The sequence below is a fragment of the Coenobita brevimanus genome, chromosome 26, assembly GCF_032717465.1.
Source record: "Coenobita brevimanus isolate Jiangsu-jjx chromosome 26, ASM3271746v2, whole genome shotgun sequence".
In the NCBI taxonomy this organism is placed as follows: Eukaryota; Metazoa; Arthropoda; class Malacostraca; order Decapoda; family Coenobitidae; genus Coenobita; species Coenobita brevimanus.
The window spans coordinates 8,138,216-8,160,931 of NC_136979.1; the positions used below are offsets into that span (position 1 = coordinate 8,138,216).

At 42.0% G+C, this 22,716-nt stretch overlaps 1 protein-coding gene across 1 annotated transcript in view; it reads left to right on the forward strand.

The window, feature by feature from the left end:
* The window catches only part of Cog1 (conserved oligomeric Golgi complex subunit 1), a 236,970-nt gene that overhangs the window by 32,229 nt on the left and 182,025 nt on the right, over nt 1–22,716 (forward strand). Inside the window, exon 3 of the mRNA XM_080268130.1 lies at nt 6,778–6,955. Within this exon, the coding sequence (XP_080124256.1) occupies nt 6,778–6,955 (178 nt within the window). The remainder of the gene's footprint in view (nt 1–6,777; nt 6,956–22,716) is intronic.

Below are 22,716 nucleotides of genomic sequence, written 5' to 3' on the forward strand. Positions count from 1 at the left end.
ATGAATGATAGATGGGGGGAGGGTAAGCCGCATGGCATGTCTCACTTGATGAAGCAGACAAATATTCAAATTTACTTGAGAGTGTTTTGCTGTCGTGTCAGTTTGCATCATGCTGTCAACTTTTGCATCATCAGTAGGTTTTCTATTATTTTACTACTACTACCACTACTATTGCCAGATGCCTCAATCCCATATGGGGTGGCCACAAACAGATCGCCTCCACGTCGTCCTGTCCCCCGCCATTTCACTGCCCTGCTCCCAACTCACCCCCCTCCCTCATATACCTCTCCACCCCATCCCTCCATCTCATCCTCGGCCTCCCCCTCCCTCTTCCCCCCTCCACCACACTCACATACACTCTCCTCATCAGTCTCTCATCCTCCATCCTCACCACATGACCAAACCACCTCAGTGTGTTCCTCCTAATGATTCCTATCACATCCACATCCACACCACAACAGTCATTTATATCCTCATTTGTCAGCCTGTCTCTCCATGTGACTCCACAGGCTCCTCTTAAATAACTCATTTCCACTGCTCTCACTCTTGACTTGTGTCCTTCCAACAACATCCAAGCTTCACTTCCATACGTTAGAATTGGTATCACAATACTGTCATATACTGTAGTAACTTTTTCACTTCCATGCTCACTTCCCTGTTTCTTATCACTGCTTTCAAAGAACCAGCAACCTTTCTTCCTTGTTGTACCCTTTCAAGCACTTCACCCTCCAAACTTCCATCCTTACTCATCACACTACCCAAGTACTTAAACGTACTTACATTTTCCATTTCCTCACCATCCAACCTCACTGTACATTCACTGACTTCACCTTTCTCAAAGACCATCACTTTACTCTTTCCTACATTCACCTTTAGATTCCGTTTCTTACACACTCTCCCAAACTCGTCCACCAAGCCTTGCAGCTCCCCTTCGTCTTCACTCAACAACACAGTATCATCTGCAAACAACAGTACAGGGAGTTTCCAAACACTGCCCACACTCATCAGGGCCACTCCAACATCCACTGCCCTACCTTGTACCTCTTTTATTACCCCATCCATGTACAGATTGAACAACCTTGGAGACATGACACATCCCTATTTCAACCCAACTTTCAAAGAGAAAAATTCACTTAGTTCGCCATCCACACACACTGCAGCCTTAGCACCATCATACATACTCATCACAGCATTCAACAACTTCCCATCTGCTCCATATATTCTTAATACTTTCCACAATTCTTGTCTATCCACCCCGTCATATGCTTTCTCCAAATCCATGAAAGCCACACACAACTTCTTTCACTTCTCTAGAAACTTTTCCACTAAAGGTCTAAGAATGAATATCTGATCTATACAACCTCTTCCCTTCCTAAAGCCTCCCTGTTCTTCTCCATTTTAGATTTGAATATTTAGTTACAAATTACAACAGGGTTGTGACAAGGCATGGGCAGTGGGATAATGTCTGTGACATAAGAATATAGCTTCTTCACTCGTGTTTACCAGCGATTTTCCAAAGGAATTTGATGTTTTACTAGGTCAGATTTTCATAATGTCTCGTTAATGACATAATTTACCTTGATTTGCCTGAACGTGGGGGGAAAAAATCAAAGTACAGTACTTCTGAAACTTTACGTATTTTGTTTTGTCCCAAGAATTCAAAATTTCATTTGTATTTCGGCCATCTGATAACCTTACAGAGGCTCCGATTTCATATTAATGTATGTAAAGAATTATTTGGTATGTATATAGATAGATATAGATATATAAATATAATATTTTATTTGGGCATTCTTATTATCAAATGGTTATTGAAGCCCACATATTATAAATAATTTAAAATGCATCATTAATAATGAATGCACTCAGACAACCAATCAGTTGCCATCTTTCAAAAGCTTAAGGCTCGTCTCTTCTCAAATCAGATCAAATAGGCGATAGTTGTGTCAAAGAGTTATGTATGTTGGAAATTCTCAGTCCAGACTTTAATTGTGTAAATATGATTAAATCCTCCATCTGAGAGTGTTATGCAAGGCCCATTACCATACCCTTAAACAAACAACAAGCAAACACTCTCATCAGTCACTTTTCACAAGTCAGCCATCTAAACCCCTATCCCGAAGACCGACGTATCATCCAACGTAAGAGACAGTTCCCCACAGTCCCGGACTACTCACCTTTCGCTTACAACCAGATGGAGCACAACATTAACAACATAAGCACTCATCTGCCTATGGACCAAACAACATAAGCAACATTCACCTTAAACACCTTGGACCACAAGGCATACAAGCACTCACCAACATATCAAACTACAGCTACTCACACAACATAATACCCAACATCTAGAAGCATGGCATTATCATCACTATCCCTAAACCCAAGAAAGATCCCACGTTACCCTCCTCACACCGCCCCATCACACACCTCTGCACCCCCTCTAAAGTCACTGAACGACTGGTACTACAACTAGTCACACCTCACATTCCCCTAGCCCAGTCACAACATGGTTTTAGGCCACTACACTCCACAAACACCCTTCTTACAGACCTTACACAGAGAGTTTTCGATGGCATAAATTCAGCTAGGCCACCACACAGAACACTCCTAATCACACTAGACATTAGCAAAGCGTTTGATGCCATCCCCCGCCACAACCTCACAAACAAAATACTCAACACAAACATGCACAATAACACAAAAAGATGGCTGGCAAACTACTTAGCAGGCAGATGTGCAGACATAACATTTGCCAGTCAGTCTTCTAACATCGGAAACTTCACAAACGGCGTCCCCCAAGGATCTGTTTTGTCCCCTACACTCTTTAACCCCTTAACCGCGGGGCGTCACTTTCGTGATGCTTGGGAGCAAGGGATCATACCGCGGGGCGTCGCTTTTGTGATTCTGTGTTATTTTGAATTCACCCGGGCTTCCAAGTGGGGGCTTGTATCATCTATCAGTACTGCCAATGTCCAACACTAGTCAGCACTCCTAATCTCATCTGTACTCCCATCCATTGTTGACAATTTAGCCATTTCTCCCCGTTCTTGACTCCCCTCCCTACCCCCCCCTCCATTACCCTATCCTCTCGCCTGCCCGGCCGTGCTACGCTAAGTAAATCTTCCCTGGAATTTTTCACTGATTTCATCCATTGAAATAAGCCCTATGTCCTATTCTTATACCAAATAATATATACAAGAAAGAAATAAGGTAAGTGAGAGTGCCAAACACCTGGAATTGGCTAATTATCACCTGACAACACCTCACGTGCACTCGTTCGCTAATTTTCGCTGTTTTTTTCCCCTTGAAATATGCCCTATAATCTATTTTCATAATAAATATACATGTAAGGAGGGAAGGGAGAAGCCTAAGTGATATTTACATTCACCTGGAATTACCTAATTTATAATGTATTGTCTAGATTTCCTGCCAATCATATCAGTGCTAAACAAAGATGTTTCAAGATCTAACATTGGTCGCTCTGAAAATATATCTCCTAAGTAGGCCTCTAATCTATTTTCGAAATAAATATACATGTAAGGAGGGAAGGGAGAAGCCTAAGTGATATTTACATTCACCTGGAACTACCAAATTTATAATGTATTGTCTAGATTTCCTGCCAATCATATCAGTGCTAGACTTAGCTGTTTCAAGAAATAATATTGGTAACCCTGAATAACCCCTTAGCAGGCCTCCACGCTAGCCCTCCGTTATCAGGTTACTCTCAACTTCCGAAGTGAGAGTACATATGTTTCTTCTTGCTGACTTCAAGGCCTTTTTTCACCCCCATGCAAATGGCCCTGTGACCTTTACCCCCTACTAAACCTCGTGTGGAAAGAGGTAAAGGGCTGACAATTGATAAAAGAGTGACTTCGATCTTTCTATTGAGTAAAACAGTGCAAGTGGAATTGTAAATAATGTGTAAATAATGTGTAAACAGCAAGTGAAAGTAATGAATGTAAATATTCGTGAACAATGGAAAACAGTTTTATAAGTTATTTCAAGTGACAGTGCACAACACAGTGTAAATAAAATAGAAATGTAAATAACGTAAATAAAATAGAGAACGTAAATAGAAATGTAAATGAGTAGTATTATAAGAATACGAGTATATACCCTAGGAGTAATGAAAGTGAAAGTTTCACTCTAGCATGTCTGAATGCTATGAGTTATGAGAGTGAAGATGAAAGTGACATTCACTCTCAATGCCAGTATACAGGACGAGAAAGTGAATGCTACGTATTTTACTGAAAGAAATTGAATCCCTACAGTGACAATAAACTAATTCTACTGAAGGAAACTTATGAATAAAGACTGTAGATATATATAAGTGTTATATAGTAATAGAAATATAAAGTGTGAGGGGTTTTATGAATAATAAATGACAGACTACTAAGAGCGAACTAGTGCCAGTGCGACGATCAGACGCGCTCGTAATTTCCATTGCTTTCACAGTGTTTTTTTTTTTTAGTATGGATCCCAAACTACTTGAAAATTGTAGAATAGTGTTTATAGTGTTTGTATCTGGCTGTGGTAATCATATTACGGGTTGTCGGGAAGTGTAAAGTGGAGACTTCGTTACCCTACTTCAGAGGTCTCCACAAGTCCTACGGTAACTGACGAAGGCTCAACAATCATTCCAGGAGAAAGCTGAAGGTATGTGCCATAAGCATATGTAATTTTATTTTTCTAGGACTAATAACTGATTTTTGGCAAATATTTTTTGAGAGTCTGTCGGAGCCCAAATAACCCCGCGGCACACGCAAGTCATTGGTAAACAAGCCCGCGGTGTAGGGGTTAAACAATACATGCACGACATACCCACACCCCACACACCACAGATACACATAGTTTCCTATGCAGATGATATAACACTTACATGTACGCACCAAAATGCAAACACAGCTGCACACATCATTCAGCCTTACCTCAACACACTGCACAAATGGTTCACCACATACAGGCTCAAAATAGCCCCAGCCAAATCTACAGTGACCCTTCTCACAAACTGGACAGCAGAACACAGTCACATCCCACACCTCACCATAAACAACACTCCCCTACCACACACCCACCCACCCAAAATCCTTGGTGTAACATACAACACGTCAGTGTCATTTAAACAACACATCACAAACATTAAAAATAAAATGGCACCAAGACTCAATGCGTTGAGGTCACTTGCCCATACAACATTCGGACTCAACAAAGAAACAACCACCACAGTATACAAACAATTCATACGTTCAGTGATGAATTATGCAAACCCTGCCTGGGCTTCTAACCTCACCAAAACACATTACAACACTCTACAGACCATACGGAACAAGGCCCTAAAAATAATCACAGGCTGCACAGCTACTACACCCACAGACCACCTAATCAAGAAACCAAAGTCCTCAAAGTCAAGAATCACCTAGACATCAGAGGCACCCAGCTTCTTGCTGCAGCCTCCACAAACTCACAACTTCCACTATATTACATGGCTGCACATCCACCCATACCAGGGAACATCAAAACAACACCCAGCACACGATACCATACACAAATACTGTCATCTCTCCCCCCTCGCCCACCTCAGACCAGCTTCCAGAAGCATATCCATACTCGGATCATGTGCCGCTCCATTCATTCACTTATAGACAACACACAGCTGCATGCACGGCCTTCTGATATCCACCCTTCTGAATCCAATCTTCCTTGTGAGGACAGGGTCCACCTGGCCAGGCTGAGATGTGGGCACCATCCAGCCCTCTTAAGCTACCAGAAGGGGCTGGATGACTCCATCACTGATGCCTGTCCAGGATGCAACACAGCACCCCATACTATTAAGCACATTATGGAAGACTGCATTGCACACAATCACTTACGCCTACAACACAACATACACTCTTTGAGAGCTCTGTGGGAAAGCCCGGTCTTGGCCATGACCTTCCTAAGGGACTCGGGGCTGTTCGGCCAGACTGCCTAGGGAACAACTACAATTTCTACTACTACCTTTCTTATGGCCCCTCACTATTGTCATGGCAGTACCTTCCAGGGATGATGTTCATCATCCATCTCCTTTTGGATGCTGACACTGTCAAAGTAAAGTGAGGAAGTGAATTTTTTTTGTAGCCAAAAAATTTTTCTCGTAGAGGAAGGGTTAGAGACATGGAAGAAGAAAGCAGAAACTAGATAGTGGTATAAGTGTGAAAGGAGTGAAAATAATAGAGTACAGTCATTGTTTCAGTCCTGTGATAACAAAGTTGCACATTACTAATGTGTTACCCAGAGACATGGTTAATTGATTTGGTAGAAGGCATAAAAAGACATCACTTTTTCTAAAGCCTGGAAGGAAGCTTTTGCATTCTTGGCCACACAGTGTAGTTTCTCGTCACCTAATGACTTGGGTTGTGGCTGAACTTGGGTTTGCCCTCCAGCCCCACAGTGATGGTTGTTGCAAGTTGACATGAGCTATCTTTCTAAGGTTGCTGATGACCACTGAGGCAATGGGGGATAGATGTAGGTCTTAGTGATGTGAAAATACAGTACTTATTCCCCCCCCCCCCATTTTTATGGAATTGACAGGAATATTAGAGTACCATTATATAGTAAACTGTATTTGCTGTTTACTGTGACTTATAAACATTTGCTCTTTTTTTATTTGTATTATTTATGATAGTTTTGATATTCATTGAAGCTGCTAGGGATGTTCTGTATTATGTTTATAAATTGCTCAGAGTGCCTGAGCAGCTGTTCTGCATTTTAATACTGTATTTATCTGTTACCCCTCAGCCCTGCCACCACTGCTACAACTCATTATTCTATAGCGGTAGCAGTTCGTATTTTAGTGGGTGCCCCAGAGGCCCTGTGGAGTCTCACTGAACACCGGCATCACCTACAAGCCACACAGCTGCTCCTCTTGGCTCTCCACACACACACTGCCCTTCACCTTGCACCATCGGCAGCACAGGTTGGAGCTTAGCTGTGTACTTATTTATGTGCAGCAGTCAAATTGTATACTGTACCAAATGTAAACAGTATGGCCGTATATTTAACCCTATATCACCGCCGTAATGATTTTGTAACGCTTGAAATAAATGGTGGCTAGGCAGAAATTACCAACTAGTATTACTAGATGAAGTGGCTGGCGAGTGTGACGATTACGTCACGTTCTACTGAGCACAGGGGAAGGGTTGGCAACACCACTCATTGGCAGTATCTGGCATATTTGCCTCATTGTTTACAGAGAGTCAGCTGGTGTGGGGTGCTGCAACTTTACTCTGTTTTCACCTGTTTATGTACTTTCACAGGTGAGTGCTATGCTTTGTAAAATTAGAACTTGTAGATAAGTCACTGCTGACTGTATAGGTGTGAAAAGCAGGCATAATACACGTGAAATACACACATTTCATGGTGATTATTCGTATGTAATGATTTTGTACACTTCGTCTTTCTAGTGGATGGTACAAATAGTGCTTTGGACACACCTCAACAGCGAGGTAACATTGAACCTGCCACAAGTCAGTCATCCTGTTGAGTATTTTGGAAGTTTTTTTTTTTCTGATAGATAGATAGATAAACAGAAAGAGAGAGAGAGAGAGAGAAAGAAAGAAAAAAAGAGAGAGAGAGCGAGAGAACCAGCAAATCTAAGCAAGGCAAGCAAACAGCATCAGTTAGGCAGCACCACATCCAATAGAGCCAGTTAGAGCCAGGCAGGAGTGAGAGAGACAGAAAGAGAGAGAGAGAGAGAGAATTTGAAAGACAAGAAGGTAAATACGAGTAAATGACTGCAAAAGAGAGGAAAAAACAATTAAACCTCCTGAGAAAGAGAGAGAGAGAGAGAGCAAGCAAATCTAAGTAAGACAAGCAAGCAGGATCAGTCAGGCAGCACCACATCCAATAGAGCCAGTAAGCACCAGGCAGGAGGGGGAGAGAGAGACAGAGAGACAGACAGATAGAGGGAAAGAGAACAAGCAAATCTAAGCAAGGTAAGCAAGCAGCATCAGATGGGTAGCTCCATATCCAATAGAGCCAGTTAGAGCCAGGCAGGAGAGAGAGAGAGAGAGAGAACTTCAGTATACATTTTCTTTATACTGAATGTTTGCTCACCCACACAAAAAATACTTTTGCAGTAAAGGAAACTATTTTATTTTGTATTTCATGAAGAAAATTCTTGAATGTCATGGTTGATACATACTCAGATAACCAGTTGGTAACTTGATTTTGTATTGTATTTTTTGTGGAAAAAAAATTGTGTTACTTGTTTTGGTATTTTTCTGCAATTCATTATGCCTAGCGCAGTACAGGACAAACATTAGACTCTATATATATACAGGTATTTTATATCGTAAAGGACGACCGCGACGATTTTGTTATGTTTGAATAAAATTTTGTATAATATATAATTCTCAGAACTGAATGAAATTACGGGCTTAATTTCAGCACTGAGAAAAAGAAAAAAGCAAGAATAATCTTTTTTTCTAGTCATATCATAATTCAGGCATTATAAGGTTAATGCACCACTATGACCACTGACAGTAACAACGTGGTATTTACCGTATTACCAATACATACCTCTCTGATAATGTGATCAGAGTCATTTACATAAAGTAGTTCATTGCCCACGTAATGCCACTGAGGGATGAGTCAGGCTGGTCATTCTCATCTTAAATGTCAGGACCAACTTGCCTAGCCCTGGGCTCCCACATTCCTCATGGGGCAACACAGAATTGGATGATGAATGAATGAAATATTAAACATTTGAAGTAGTTACTACAGTGAGTCTTATCACTTCATCAGCTTTTGGTGGTCATAGATCGTAGTTTGAAAATAGGTCCTTTGAGAAATTGTAATACTGTATACCACAGTTGTAAACTAAAGACAGGTTTTGGGATGAGCTGGATGAAGCAGTGGAAGAAATGGCTGGGAGTTATAAAGTGATTGTAATGGACGATATGAATGGAAGAGTAGGCACTGGTCCTGAGGATGACATAATGGGTTGTAGTGGAGTACCAGGAGAAAATGATAATGGGAAGCAATTGAAGGATATGTCAGGAAAGGAGGTTGTACATTTGTAACTCGTATTTCAAACACAAAGATGCACATAAATATACATGGTATAGAGGGAATGGGGATCGTGTTGAAAGGAGCCTGATTGATCACGTGCTGGTGGAGAGGTCGATGCTAGGAATGGTTGCTGATATGAGGGCCGTGAGAGGACAATGTGTAGGTCTGTCAGATCATAATTAGATTGTGGTATACAAGATGAAGCTGAGAGGAGTGAGGTGGACCAGCAGAGAGAGGAGCAGTCAGGGAAAAAGACTGAAAGTTGAGAAGCTGAGGATCAAAGAAATGGCAGATGAGTAAAAGACCAAAGTAGAGGAGGAGTTAGAATCAGTGAATTGGAATGAAATAGATCTGGACAGCCTATGGAATGTATATAGGGACGCTTAGGAATGCTAAAGTGGTGTGTGGCAAGAGTAACAACAAAGAAGAAAGGTATGGTAGGATGAAGAGGTTAAGAGAGCAGTGAGGAAAAGAGAAAGAAGTGGCTAGAGTGGTTATGGGACAGGGGTTCAGTTGAAATAACTGAATATATTGAGAGCAAGAAGCACATAAAGAGACTAGTGAAGAGGAAAAAGGAGGTGGTAAATGATGATCTAGGAAGAAAAATGAATGCAAGTTACTCAGAAAACAGGAGGTTATTCTGGAAAGAGGTGTGGAAATGTAGAAGTGACAGTGGAAAGAAATGTCAAAGTGTGGAGGATGTAAGTGGTTGATTCTTAACATATGGGGATGAAGTAAGGACCAGATGGAAAGAATATTTTGCAAACCTGATGAATGGGATTAGAGAGAACAGAGCCACTATAAACATGCTGGTTTTGAGGGTGTGCAGAGAAGGAATGCAGGGCCAGGAAGTGTGACACTCTCACAGGTGAAGAACGCTGTGAAGCGGCTGAAAAATAGGAAAGCAGCTGGGGTTGATGTGTATGTAGAGATGATTAAGTGTAGTGGAGAGAGCAGAATGAAATGTTTACTGGAGATATGTAAGAAGGCAAGGATGAGTGAAACTGTGTCTGCAGAGTGGAAAAAGGCTGTGATTTTACCCCTGTACAAAAATAAAGGTGAACAAAGTGAGTGCAAGAATTATCGTGGCATAAGTTTATTTAGTGTGGTAGGGAAGGTATATGGAAGAATTATTATAGAGTGCAAGAATTATCGTGGCATAAGTTTATTTAGTGTGGTAGGGAAGGTATATGGAAGAATTATTATAGAGAAAGTAAGAAAGATATCAGAAGTCCTGGTGAGTGATGAACAGGATGGCTTTAGGAGTGGCAGAGGATGTGTGGATCAAATATTTGTGGTAAGGCAGATAGTGGAGAAGGCTTGTGAGAGGGACTATAAGGTGTTTATGGCATTCATGGATCTGGAAAAAGCATACGACAAAGTAGGCAGAGAAGGATTGTGGAAGGTTTTGTGCATGTATGATGTAGATGATAAGCTGCTAGGTGTCGTCAAGAGCTTTTATACTGGTAGTAAAGCATGTGTCAGGGTAAATGGACATCGAAGTGAATGACTCACGATCGGTGTGGGTGTGTGACAAGGTTGTATGATGTCCCATGGCAGTTCAATATATAGATAGATAGATAGATAGATAGATGGGGTGATGAGAGAAGTAAAAACACGAGTAATGGATAGAGGGATGGCGTTGGTAATGAATGGTGATGGGTGGAATATCTCAAATTTGTATGCTGATAATACAGTACTACATGTACTCGCAAATACCACACAAGAACTTGGTAGACTAGTGCAGACTTTTGCTGATGTTTATGAGCGTCATACCTTGAGAGTAAATGTAGAAAAGAGTACAGTGATGGTTATTGAGGAAGAAGGTGACTCCCAGTGTGATGTTACAGTGAATGGAGAGAGACTGGAGTCGGTAAGAGAGGTCATGTACCTGGGTACAGTGATAGAAAAGAGAGGAAAATGTGCAAAAGAAGTGGAAAGTAGAGTGACACAAGGAAGGAAAGTAGCTGGTGCTATGAAGGCCTTGAGAAGAAACAGAGGCTTGAGTGTTGCAGCTGCACAAGGCTTACATGAAGGAGTGTTAGTGCCAGCTTTAACATATGGATGTGAGACAATGGTGTGGCATGAAATGAAAAGTCAAGAGTGAGAGCAGTGGAGGTGGGACTGCTGAGGAATGTATGTGGAGTACAGAGTGTATAGGATACAAAATAATGTGATGCATGAAAGATGTGGAGTGAGGAAGTCTGTGGACACCAGAATTGAAGAGAGTATATTGAGATGGTATAGCCATGTGGAGAGAAAGGATAACAATAGAGTGGTGAAAAAGGTGTATCTGAGCAAATTTGGAGGAGGGAGGAGGTGAGGTAGGCCAAGGAGAAGGTGGAGGGATATGGTGGATGAGTATGTGAGGAAGAGAGTTATGGAAGCTGGTGAGACTAGGAGACTGACAAGATCGAGCTGGCTGGATGAATGTTGTGAGAAGTGCATGATCAGGGATTTGGCACCCCTTTTTAATGTGACAGTATCCAGGTTGACTCAATTGGGTACATTTATGTGAAGCTACAGAATGGTAAGTATTTTTGGCGTATCAGATAGAGCCAGGATTCCAGGGACTTGAATGATGAGTGAATGGAAGCGTGGTCCATTGGATTGGGCAAACTTGGGCTGTATGGACGTTGCTACTCCTCACCCTGCCCTAGGATGGGAAAGGATGTCCGGATGATGATGATGATAAACTAAAATCATAACAGTTTGACTGAAGTATAAGCCTGGTCTTATACTAAGTTGATCTGATCTGCTGAAATATATACTGGTATGTTAAATGTTATCTTGCCTAACTCATGCAGGAGTAATTTCATGGCTTAATATTTTATTATAGATAATATAAGATGATTTTATTCATCTTAGGGAAATCTTACATGTCAAAGAAGAGAGAGAGAGAATATTTTAACCAAATTTTTCAAGGCACTCAGTTTATCAGAAAGTTTATGAAATTGCAGCATTTAGACCCTTTGTTTACACAGCTCTGGTGCTTTGCTGTTAATGTGTAGGTTTTGCATGTCTGTCAGACATGATGTCTGTGATGCAAGAGATGTGGGGGAAAATTGGCCTTTTTCACTTCATGAATTTCCTTGAATTGTTAGCATACATAAACCCCTTAACCGCGGGGCGTCACTTTCGTGACGCTTGGGAGCAAAGGATCATACCACAGGGCGTCACTTTTGTGATTCTGTGTTATTTTGAATTTGCCCGGGCTTTCAAGTGGTGGCTTGTATCATCTATCAGTACTGCCAATGTCCAACACTAGTCAGCACTCGTAATCTCATCTGTACTCCCATCCATTGTTGACAATTTAGCCATTTCTCCCCGTTCTTGACTCCCCTCCCTACCTCCTCTCCATTACCCTCTCCTCTCGCCTGCCCGGCTGTGCTACTCTAAGTATATCTTCCCTGGAATTTTTCACTGATTTCATCCATTGAAATAAGCCTTATGCCCTATACTTATACCTAATAATATATGCAAGAAAGAAATAAGGTAAGTGACAGTGCCATGCACCTGGAATTGGCTAATTATCACCTGACAACACCTCACATGCACTCGTTCGCTAATTTTTGCTGTTTATTTCCCCTTGAAATAGACCGTATAATCTGTTCTCTTAATAAAAATATATACAGTATAAGAAAGGATGGGAGAAGCCTAAGTGATATTTACATTCACCTGGAACTACCTAATTTATTATGTATTGTCTAGATTTCCTGCCAATCATTTCATAGCATATATATAAGCAGCTTTCACCCTGCTGACATTGGCAGCATTGCAGTTCCCCTAGGCAGGCAGGCCACCACACTGTATTCAGTTTACTGTCGTCTTTCAAGGTGAAAGCACGTTGGATTCGCGCCTGCCCAATTAGGCTGCTTTTTAGCCCCATGCAAAGGGCCTTCTGACCTCTACCCCCTACTAAACCTCGTGTGGAAAGAGGTAAAGGGGTAAGTGACTGTGGAACATGAACTGGCTAATTTGTCAATGAAAATGATAGACAGTGACTACGATCTATCTGGTGAGTAAAACAGTGAAAGTGGAAATGTAAATAATGTGTAAACAGCAAGTGAAAGCAGTGAATGTAAATATAAGTGAACGGTGGAAAATAGTTTTATAAGTTACTGCAAGTGACTGCAGAACACAGTGTAAATAAAATAGAAATGTAAATAATGTAAATAAAATAGAGAATGTAAACAGAAATGTAAATGAGTACAGTAAAAGTCCAATATTTCGGCATCCAATTCCCCGGCAAATCTGACATTTCGGCAGTTTTGAGAAATAGTCCCATTTACGAAAATCTCCGATCATTCGGCAGATTCTCCGATTTTTTTCGTCAGTCTTGAAATTCTCCATGAGGCTCGCCAGCTAGCTACCCGCCTTTACCCGCCTTAGTGAGTGAGATAGTGAAAGTGATGGAACGAGTCTACCAATGTCATAAAAACTTTGTATCATAAAGCAGCGACTTTGTATTTGCTTGTAGAGGCGTATATTTTAGACTTGTGGTCGAGCGGCTTTTATATCTTGTAGTAGCTTCCCCACCAGATGTCATGTAGTGACGGGAGAGGTAAAGAATAGTATGGGACTATTTTTATTTGTCTTGGAAATATTAAACAGGTCTCTCCCATGGGAAGAGTATAAGTCCCGGTTAGCTACCTCCCTGTCTCGCTATCTCTCTCTCTTTCTATTCTAAGGCTAATCTCCGTCTCGACCTCTCTCTAGGGTCGCTTGTCTCCTTCTACCTAGCCTGTTCGGTGGCTAATCTCCGTCTGAGCTCTCTTTCCTAAAATCTGGTGTAGCAGGGGTGTGTCACGTGTGTTCCTCGTGGATCTTTGTTCACGAGAGGACTGCTGACAGCTAACTGCATCATCTCCTTACTGGCCGCTGTCGTCAGCTTCCCTCAGTGTTAAGAATGTGTAAGCATGTTTAGCACTGCTCGATTCTCGCAGACACAACACCTTCTCAATCATCTGACTCCCCGCTTCTATCTGTCTCTCTATCTATCTATTTATCTATCTATCTATATAATATGTAGTCTTTACCACACCACTGCCATGAAGCTCAGAGGCTAGCTCTTTCTCCTATAGCATAAAGAGAGGACAAACATGTAGTGAGTCTAGCATGGGAAAGAGAATCTGTTTCGCCATTCTTCCGAGTTGTTGCCGTGCTGCTGTCGACTTCTCTTGATTCTTCTGTGTGCTTTGTGAACTTCGTACCGAAATACCTCTGAAATTACTATTCGAGTGTGCTGGGGACTTCTTCCAGCAGTAGCAGACTCCAATCAACCCCTTCTATTGTACATATGTAAATAAGAACCTACTATAAGTTTAGGTAAGTGCATGTGAACTTGTAGGCCTACTGTACCATTACATTTATATACAGTATGTTCACTAATTTCTTTATTTTTCATATTCATGTAGTGTATAGTACTGTATTCATTACAGTATTGTACAGTATCAAACAGTATACAGTACTCTCTCCAAACACATTTGTAATGATATGAGTAATGATGATAGTGTTCACCGAAACATATAAGGTACTGAGTGGGTAGGGTTTTCGATAATTCGGCAATTTTGATATTTCGGCACTTGCCTGGTCCCATAGATGCCGAAAAATCGGACTTCTACTGTAGTAATATAAGAATACGAGTATATATACTAGGAGTAATGAAAGTGAAAGTTTCACTCTAGCATGTATGAATACTATGAGTTATGAAAGTGACAGATTCACTCTCAGCACTAGTATACAGGACAAGAAAGTGAATGCTACGTATTTTACTGAAAGAGAAATTGAATGCCTACAGTGACAATAAACTACTATTACTGAAGGAAACTTATGGATAAAGACTGTAGATATATATAAGTGTTATAGAGTAATAGAAATATAAACTGTGAGTGTTTTTATGAATAATAAATGACAGAACACCAGCGGCGAACGATGTCAATTGGGAAGGTCATACGCGCTCGTAATTTTCATTGCTTTCACAGTGCCTTTTTTTTGGAGTATGGATTCCAAACTATTTGAGAATCATAGAATAGTGTTTCTAGTGATAATATCAGGCTGTGGTAATCATATTACGGGTTGTCAGGAAGTGTAAAGTGGAGACTTCGTTACCCAACTTCAGAGGTCTCCACAAGTCCTGCGGTACTCGACGAAGGCTCAGCAAACATCCCAGGAGAAATCTGAAGGTATGTGCCATATGCATATGTTTTATAATATTCTAGGACTAATAACTGATTTTTGGCAAATATTTTTAGAGAGTCTGTTGGAGCATGAATATGCCTGCCAGACACGCAAGTCAGGCAAAAACAACCCCGCGGTTTAGGGGTTAATACAATCCATATGCAGGGAAATTAGTCTTTTTACAACTTACAAATGAAGGAAAAATAAGACAACTCTAGTGCCTCTATTCATACATGGTGATGATTTGAAGGCATCTGTTTTTTTGCTGACAAGCAGAGATGGGCATCGCAGATGAAAATTGACTTCCTCAGTGCAAATCCGCAAACTCAAAAAATTGCCTTCCACAACTGCAAACTGCAGAATTCTTGAAATTAGCAGTTCTGCAAATGCAAAATTGCAAATGCAAACCATTTTTATCCCTTTCATTACCCCAGCATTAGCTTCATTTTATTCTGTATACCATTATAGGATTATTACCCGTCCCCACCCCAGAGGGGCTTGGGGACGGATATTGTTTTCACTCGATTATTCTGTCTGCCTGTCTGTCTGTCTGTCTGTTAACAACTTTACACAAAAACTACTGGTGCAATGTTGACTAAAATTACAGGGAGATGGGCTATGACCTTCTGATCACCTGATAAAATTTTGGGCCAAATTGGGCTGTAGGCCCAAAAAATGGAACAAAAAAAATAACAACAAAAAATGCCATAACTCCCTTCAAATTTGTGATGTCAACATGAAACCAAAACCTATCTATCTATAGCCTGACCCCCTAATCCCACAAAGGGAGGCTGCAGACAAAACTCCTCCAAGTCACTCTGTCACCCACCATTTGACTACCCTTCCCCCAACTCACTCCCCCCTCCCTCATATACCTCTCAACTCCATCCCTCCACCTCATCCTCAGTCTACCCCTCCCTCTCCCTCCCTCCACCTCACCTACTTACACCATCTTAGTCAGTCTTTCATTCTCCTTTCTCCACATGTCCAAACCACCTCAGTGTATTTCTCCTAATCTTCTCAACCACATCCACCCCACAACGTTCCTTCATTTCTTCATTCATCAACCTGTCCCTCCATGTCACTCCACATGCTCCTTTCAAGTAACTCATTTCCACTGCTCTCACTCTTGTTCCCCTCTTGCAAAGTCCACGTCTCGCATCCATACGTCAGGGTAGGGATCACAATACTATCATGCAGTGACTTCTTAACTTCCATACTCACCTCCCTATTTCTCATCACTGCTTTCAGTGAACCAACAACCTTCCCTCCCTGCTGTACCCTTTCATGCACTTCATCCCCCAAAGTTCCATCCCTATTCATCACACTACCCAAGTACTTAAATGCACTCACATTCTCCATATGCTCACCATCCAACCCCACTGTACATTCTGTAACTCATTCCTCTCAAACACCATAACTTTACTTTTGTTTACATTGACTTTCAGCTCCCTCCTCCTACACACTGTCCCAAATTCATTCACCAAACCTTGCAACTCCCATTCATCTTCACTCAGCAATACTGTATCATCAGCAAACAGCAAGACCGGAATCTTCCAAATCTCACCCTCATTCATTAGAACCACATCCACTACCCTACCTTGCACCTCCTTTACAACCCCATCCATGTATATATTAAACAGCCATGGAGACATCACACAACCCTGTTTCAGTCCCACATTGAGATCAAAGAACTCACTTAGCTCACCATCCACTCGCACCGTAACCCTAGCACCTTCGTACATACTCTTCATAGCACTCAGCAATTTCCCCTCCACTCCATATATTCTTAATACCTTCCACATACTTTGCCTGTCTATTCTGTCATAAGCTTTCTCCAAGGCCATGAAGGCAGCATACACTTTCTTTCCCTTCTCTAGATACTTCTCCACTAAACATCTTAGAACAAATATCAAATCTACACACCCTTTTCCCTTCCTAAATCCCCCTTGTTCTTCTCCAACTAGCTCCTCTGTTTTATGCCTAACCCTATCAATGAGTATTCTGCCATATATTTTTCCAGTCACACTAAGAAGGCAAATACCCCTATGATTACCACATACTTCTCTTTCCCGTTTTCCTTTGTATAAAGGAACAATTATACCTGATTTCCAGTCCTCTGGAACCCTTCCCTCTTCCCAAGCCAATCTACACAACTCCATATCCACTCCACAACAATCTCACCCCCATACCTCAGCATTTCACCACACACTCCATCAGTTCCTGGGGCCTTTCCCAACTTGATCTTCTTCATCGCTTCCACTACTTCCTCCCTACTGATCTCTTCCTCCCTCCTCTCATCTCTTCTTCTCCCAGCCATTCCCCAACCACTTATACTCGCACTGCTCTCACTCTTTACATTCAACAAATCCTCAAAGTGCTCCTTCCATCTCCTCAATTTTTCTCTCATCTCCACCAACAATCTGTTATTCCTATCTTTCACTCCCGTACTATTTCCCCTTTCACACTGCCTTACTTTCTTTACCTCCTTCCAAAACAATTTCTTACTCTCCCTCCATTTCACACTCAAGATTCCTCCCAAACTCTTCATCCACTTTCTTCTTATTCTCCTTTACCAGTCTCTTCACCTCCCTTCTCCTGCTCACATATACCTCTCTCTTCTCTCTCTCATCTTCTCCCCTACCTCTGCTCACTAACCATTTACTATATGCCTTCTTCTTTTGCTCCACAGCTCGTTTCACCTCATCATTCCACCATGCTGTCCCTTGCACACCCTTGCATCTCCTCCTCACTCCACGAACCACCTCACACGCTCCGCCTATCTCTTCTGTGAATATTTTACATATGTCTTCCACCCCTTCCATCTGCTCTAACTCAAACCTTCCTAGTCTTTCTTCCACTATGCTCTTATACTCTGCCTTTTTCTCACTATCTTGCAAATTCTCCACTCTCCTCACAGGAGCTGTTTCCTCCTGTCTTCCCCTTTTTCTCCTCAACCATTTTCTTTGCAGCTTTACCTTGGCCATCACTAAGTGATGGTCCGAGACTCCATTCCCCCATCCTCTCCACACACTTGCATTCAACACTTGTCTTCTCATTCACTCATCCACACACACCTAGACTATCATTGCCTTTCATTCAACAAGTTCACCATCCATCCTCCTTATTACTCTCCATGTATTCTGGTGGATCATCTTATGCCGATAGCAGGTGTTGGCTATTGCCAACCCCTTACCAGCACAGGTGTCCACCAAAGCACTACCATTCCCATATACTTCAGCTGGCAAACCCCACTGACTAACCACTCCATCCACTCATACATTCCCAACTTTGCCATTCATGTCTCCAATCAAAAGCACTCTCTCGCTCCTCTCAAATTTGTCCATACATGCTTCTACTCTCGCCCAAAACTCATCTTTCACTATTGCCACTTGGTCCTCTGTTGGAGCATACATGTGTACAATCGCCCATGCTTGTATACCTACTTTCATCCTCACCCATACAATCCTTGCACCCATTGTTCCATACTCTCTTATATTCTCCTTCCACTTCTTGCTTATCATCAGACATACTCCCCCTCTTGCCCTCTCATTCTCATTAACTCCCGCACATATACCTAAACCATATTCCCATTCTCTCACCCTTTCACTTTTCCATTTAGTTTCAATCAATCCACTTATATCCACTTTTGCATCCTCAAGCACCTGAACACTCTCTCTCCCTTTCACTTCATCCTTCACTTCTCTCACATTCCACGTTCCCACCCTCAGAATGTCCTTTGTCCGTTCCTTAGTTGTCAGCATATGGTCCGTCCTGGTCCGAGGCACTTTATTCGCTTCTTTAGTTAGTTCTTTTTACGGGGTGGGGCACTAACCCACCACCAATCCTTTTAGATGTCTCATACGACAAGCAGGGATACTGGAGGAGTATTCTTGAACTCCCCTATCCCCAGTTAGCAGTAGGAGGGTCAGTGTTACGGAGGTCACCCCTCAGTTAGCAGTAGGAGGGTCAGTGTTAGGTGGGTTGGGCCTAAAGTTTCAAATGGGCATAAAAGCATCAGTTTTCACCCAATTTACTCCAAGTTTGACATGTGACACCTTTGACGAGATATCTTGTTATGTTTATATATGAGTACTAAAATGACTGCCGGGGATGAGTTTACTGTGCCTTGGCACCGCTTCTCGTACTAAGTTTAGGATGATATTTTTCATAATCAAGGGGTTAAAAATCATCTCTAGCTACTCATCCACTACAGCTATATCTTTATTTACACTATTCAAACTAATAACAGGTGACTTTATGAAGCTTAGAAATTGTCTAAAGTAGTGAATGGGATATGTAAAAGTATAGTTATAGTAAAGCTAATATCGTATTTCAGTTGTTATTATTAGTATATTAGACTGTTTTTACCACAAAACAAGGGTAAATCCTTCACTGTTGTATATAAATTAATTAAATTATTACACTTCACAGCTCACTTTATGACAAGTTGACACACCAGGCCACCTCTATTCCTCAGCTCTAACCTCCCCAGTCCTCACTCCTTGGTCACAGTCATATTCCTCCAACAACTGAGACAACTCGAACATTTGGTATATCCATCTATTTGTCTGTCTATCTGTCTATATTGATACTGCGTGGGGAAAGGTGGTTGTCTGGTAAGGCAAAAGGTAAAATTGTGTACAGCTTCATTTTGTGTGTTTCTTGTTGAATCTGTTAATTATCTGCCTAATGATTTTTGTTGAGATTGAAATACTGGCACTGGCAATGCTGTAAGTCTGACAAATTTGAAATTTAGACTAAAGGTCATATTCTAGGTGGACTGGGAGGCTTTGTAGTACATCTTTGCACTTTTCATCTTATTATTGGCTTGTATGCTAAACAAGTCTTTCTAGTATCAATTTAGTTTACATCAGTAGCATACATTATAAGGTAATAAAATCTAAGAATCTGGAAAATAAATTGACCTTGACTTAGGCTTGTTGGGAGGGAAAAACATCTTTGCTGGCATTTATCCTTAGAGTCTTATTTCTTACCCTCCCCCCAGAGAGCAAATACTGTACAATATGTCATTAAGATAATGTTGTGAGGACCCCTCCAGTGTAAAGTAGAATAAAGCTTTCTATGACGATGTTATGCTTTATTATTTAACCCCTTAAACGCGGATTGTCGCATTTGCGACGGTCGGCCCAAAGGACATAACGGCGGATCGTCGCGTTTGCGATTTGAGTAAATTTTGAATAACCGCGGGCAAGCAGGCTCCAGCTGGTATTGTCTATCAGTACTACCACCCTCTAGCTACAACTAGCATACTTTACCTTTGTACTACTGACCTCAGTTGTTGCCAAATATCGCGTTTTCCCCCCGTCCTCCCCCCACCACGGCCCGGCCAGCCTGACTGTGATACATGGCAGCGCTCTGAATACTCAGAACTGTAAATCTGCGCTCTCCTCCCACAAGCAGTTTATGCTACTAGGAAATGCTTGTTTCCCCAGTTGTAACACTAGCTTTTTTTTCTCATGGTTTGCCCCTGTTTAGCGTCAGTTTACTGCAGGCTTTCAAAGTGAGATTATGGCGAGTTCTAGCTCTTCCCAGTCAGTGCAAGCGGCCGACAGGAACGAGAATAAAGTGGCGGACGTAAGGCAGAATAAAAAGCGCGCCGTGGTGATCTTTTGGGAAGTAATATGATTGAAAATAATGTAGTATACATGTTTTTAGCTGTGAAAATGGAAATGTTTGTTGAGTGACGGGAAGACCGCCGCCACAGTGCATGTCGGCCGTACGCTCCGTTGATTTTAGCCTTATTTTCAGTGCTTATTGTACAAATACGGATTCCTAACTACCTTTACGTTGTAGTATAAAGTTTACTGTGACAGAATGAGGCTGTGGTAGAGGGGAAACCGGGTTGCTGGAGGTGTGAAAGTGAAGATTTGGTTACCCAACTTTGCAAGTCTCCACAAGTCCTTGGGTAGTCCACGAAGGCTCAACACCTGTCTCTGGAGAATGCTGAATGTAAGTACTATCTGCCATCTATCTATCTATCTATAGCCCGACGCCCTAATCCCGCAAAGGGTGGCCGCAGACAAAACGCCTCCAAGTCACTCTGTCACCCACCATTTGACTCCCCTCTCCCCAACTCACCCCCCCCTCCCTCATATACCTCTCAACTCCATCCCTCCACCTCATCCTCGGTCTACCCCTCCCTCTCCCTCCCTCCACCTCACCCACATACACCCTCTTAGTCAGTCTTTCACTCTCCATCCTCTCCACATGTCCAAACCACCTCAGTGTATTTCTCCTAATCTTTTCAACCACATCCACATCTACCCCACAACGTTCCTTCACTTCTTCATTCGTCAACCTGTCCCTCCATGTCACTCCACATGCTCCTCTCAAGTAACTCATTTCCACTGCTCTCACTCTTGACTTGTTCCCCTCTTGCAAGGTCCACGCCTCGCTTCCATACGTCAGGGTAGGGATCACAATACCATCATGCAGAGACTTCTTAACTTCCATACTCACTTCCCTATTTCTCATCACTGCTTTCAGCATGCCTACAACCTTCCTTCCCTGCTGTACCCTTTCACGCACTTCATCCCCCAAAGTTCCATCCTTACTCATCACACTACCCAAGTACTTGAATGCACTCACATTCTCCATATCCTCACCATCCAACCTCACTGCACACTCTGTGACTTCATTCCTCTCAAACACCATAACTTTACTTTTGTTTACATTAACTTTCAGCTTCCTCCTCCTACACACTGTCCCAAATTCATTCACCAAACCTTGCAACTCCCATTCATCTTCACTCAACAATACTGTATCATCAGCAAACAGCAACACCGGAAGCTTCCAAATCTCACCCTCATTCGTTAGGGCCACCCCCACATCCACTGCCCTACCTTGTACCTCCTTTACGACCCCATCCATATATATATTAAACAGCCATGGAGACATTACACACCCCTGTTTCAGTCCCACATTGAGATCAAAGAACTCACTCAGCTCACCATCCACTCGCACCGTAGCCCTAGCTCCCTCGTACATACTCTTCACAGCACTCAACAATTTCCCCTCCACTCCATATATTCTTAATACCTTCCACATACCTTTCCTATCTATTCTGTCATAAGCTTTCTCCAAGTCCATGAAGGCAGCGTACACTTTCCTTCCCTTCTCTAGATACTTCTCCACTAAACATCTTAGAACAAATATCTGATCTACACACCCTTTTCCCTTCCTAAATCCCCCTTGTTCTTCTCCAACTAGCTCCTCTGTCATATGCCTAACCCTATCAATGAGTATTCTACCATATATTTTACCAGTCACACTAAGAAGGCAAATACCCCTATGGTTACCACATACTTCTCTCTCCCCTTTTTCTTTGTACAGAGGAACAATTATACCTGATTTCCAGTCCTCTGGAACCCTTCCCTCTTCCCAAGCCAATCTACACAACTTCCATATCCACTCCACAACAATCTCACCCCCATACCTAAGCATTTCACCACATACTCCATC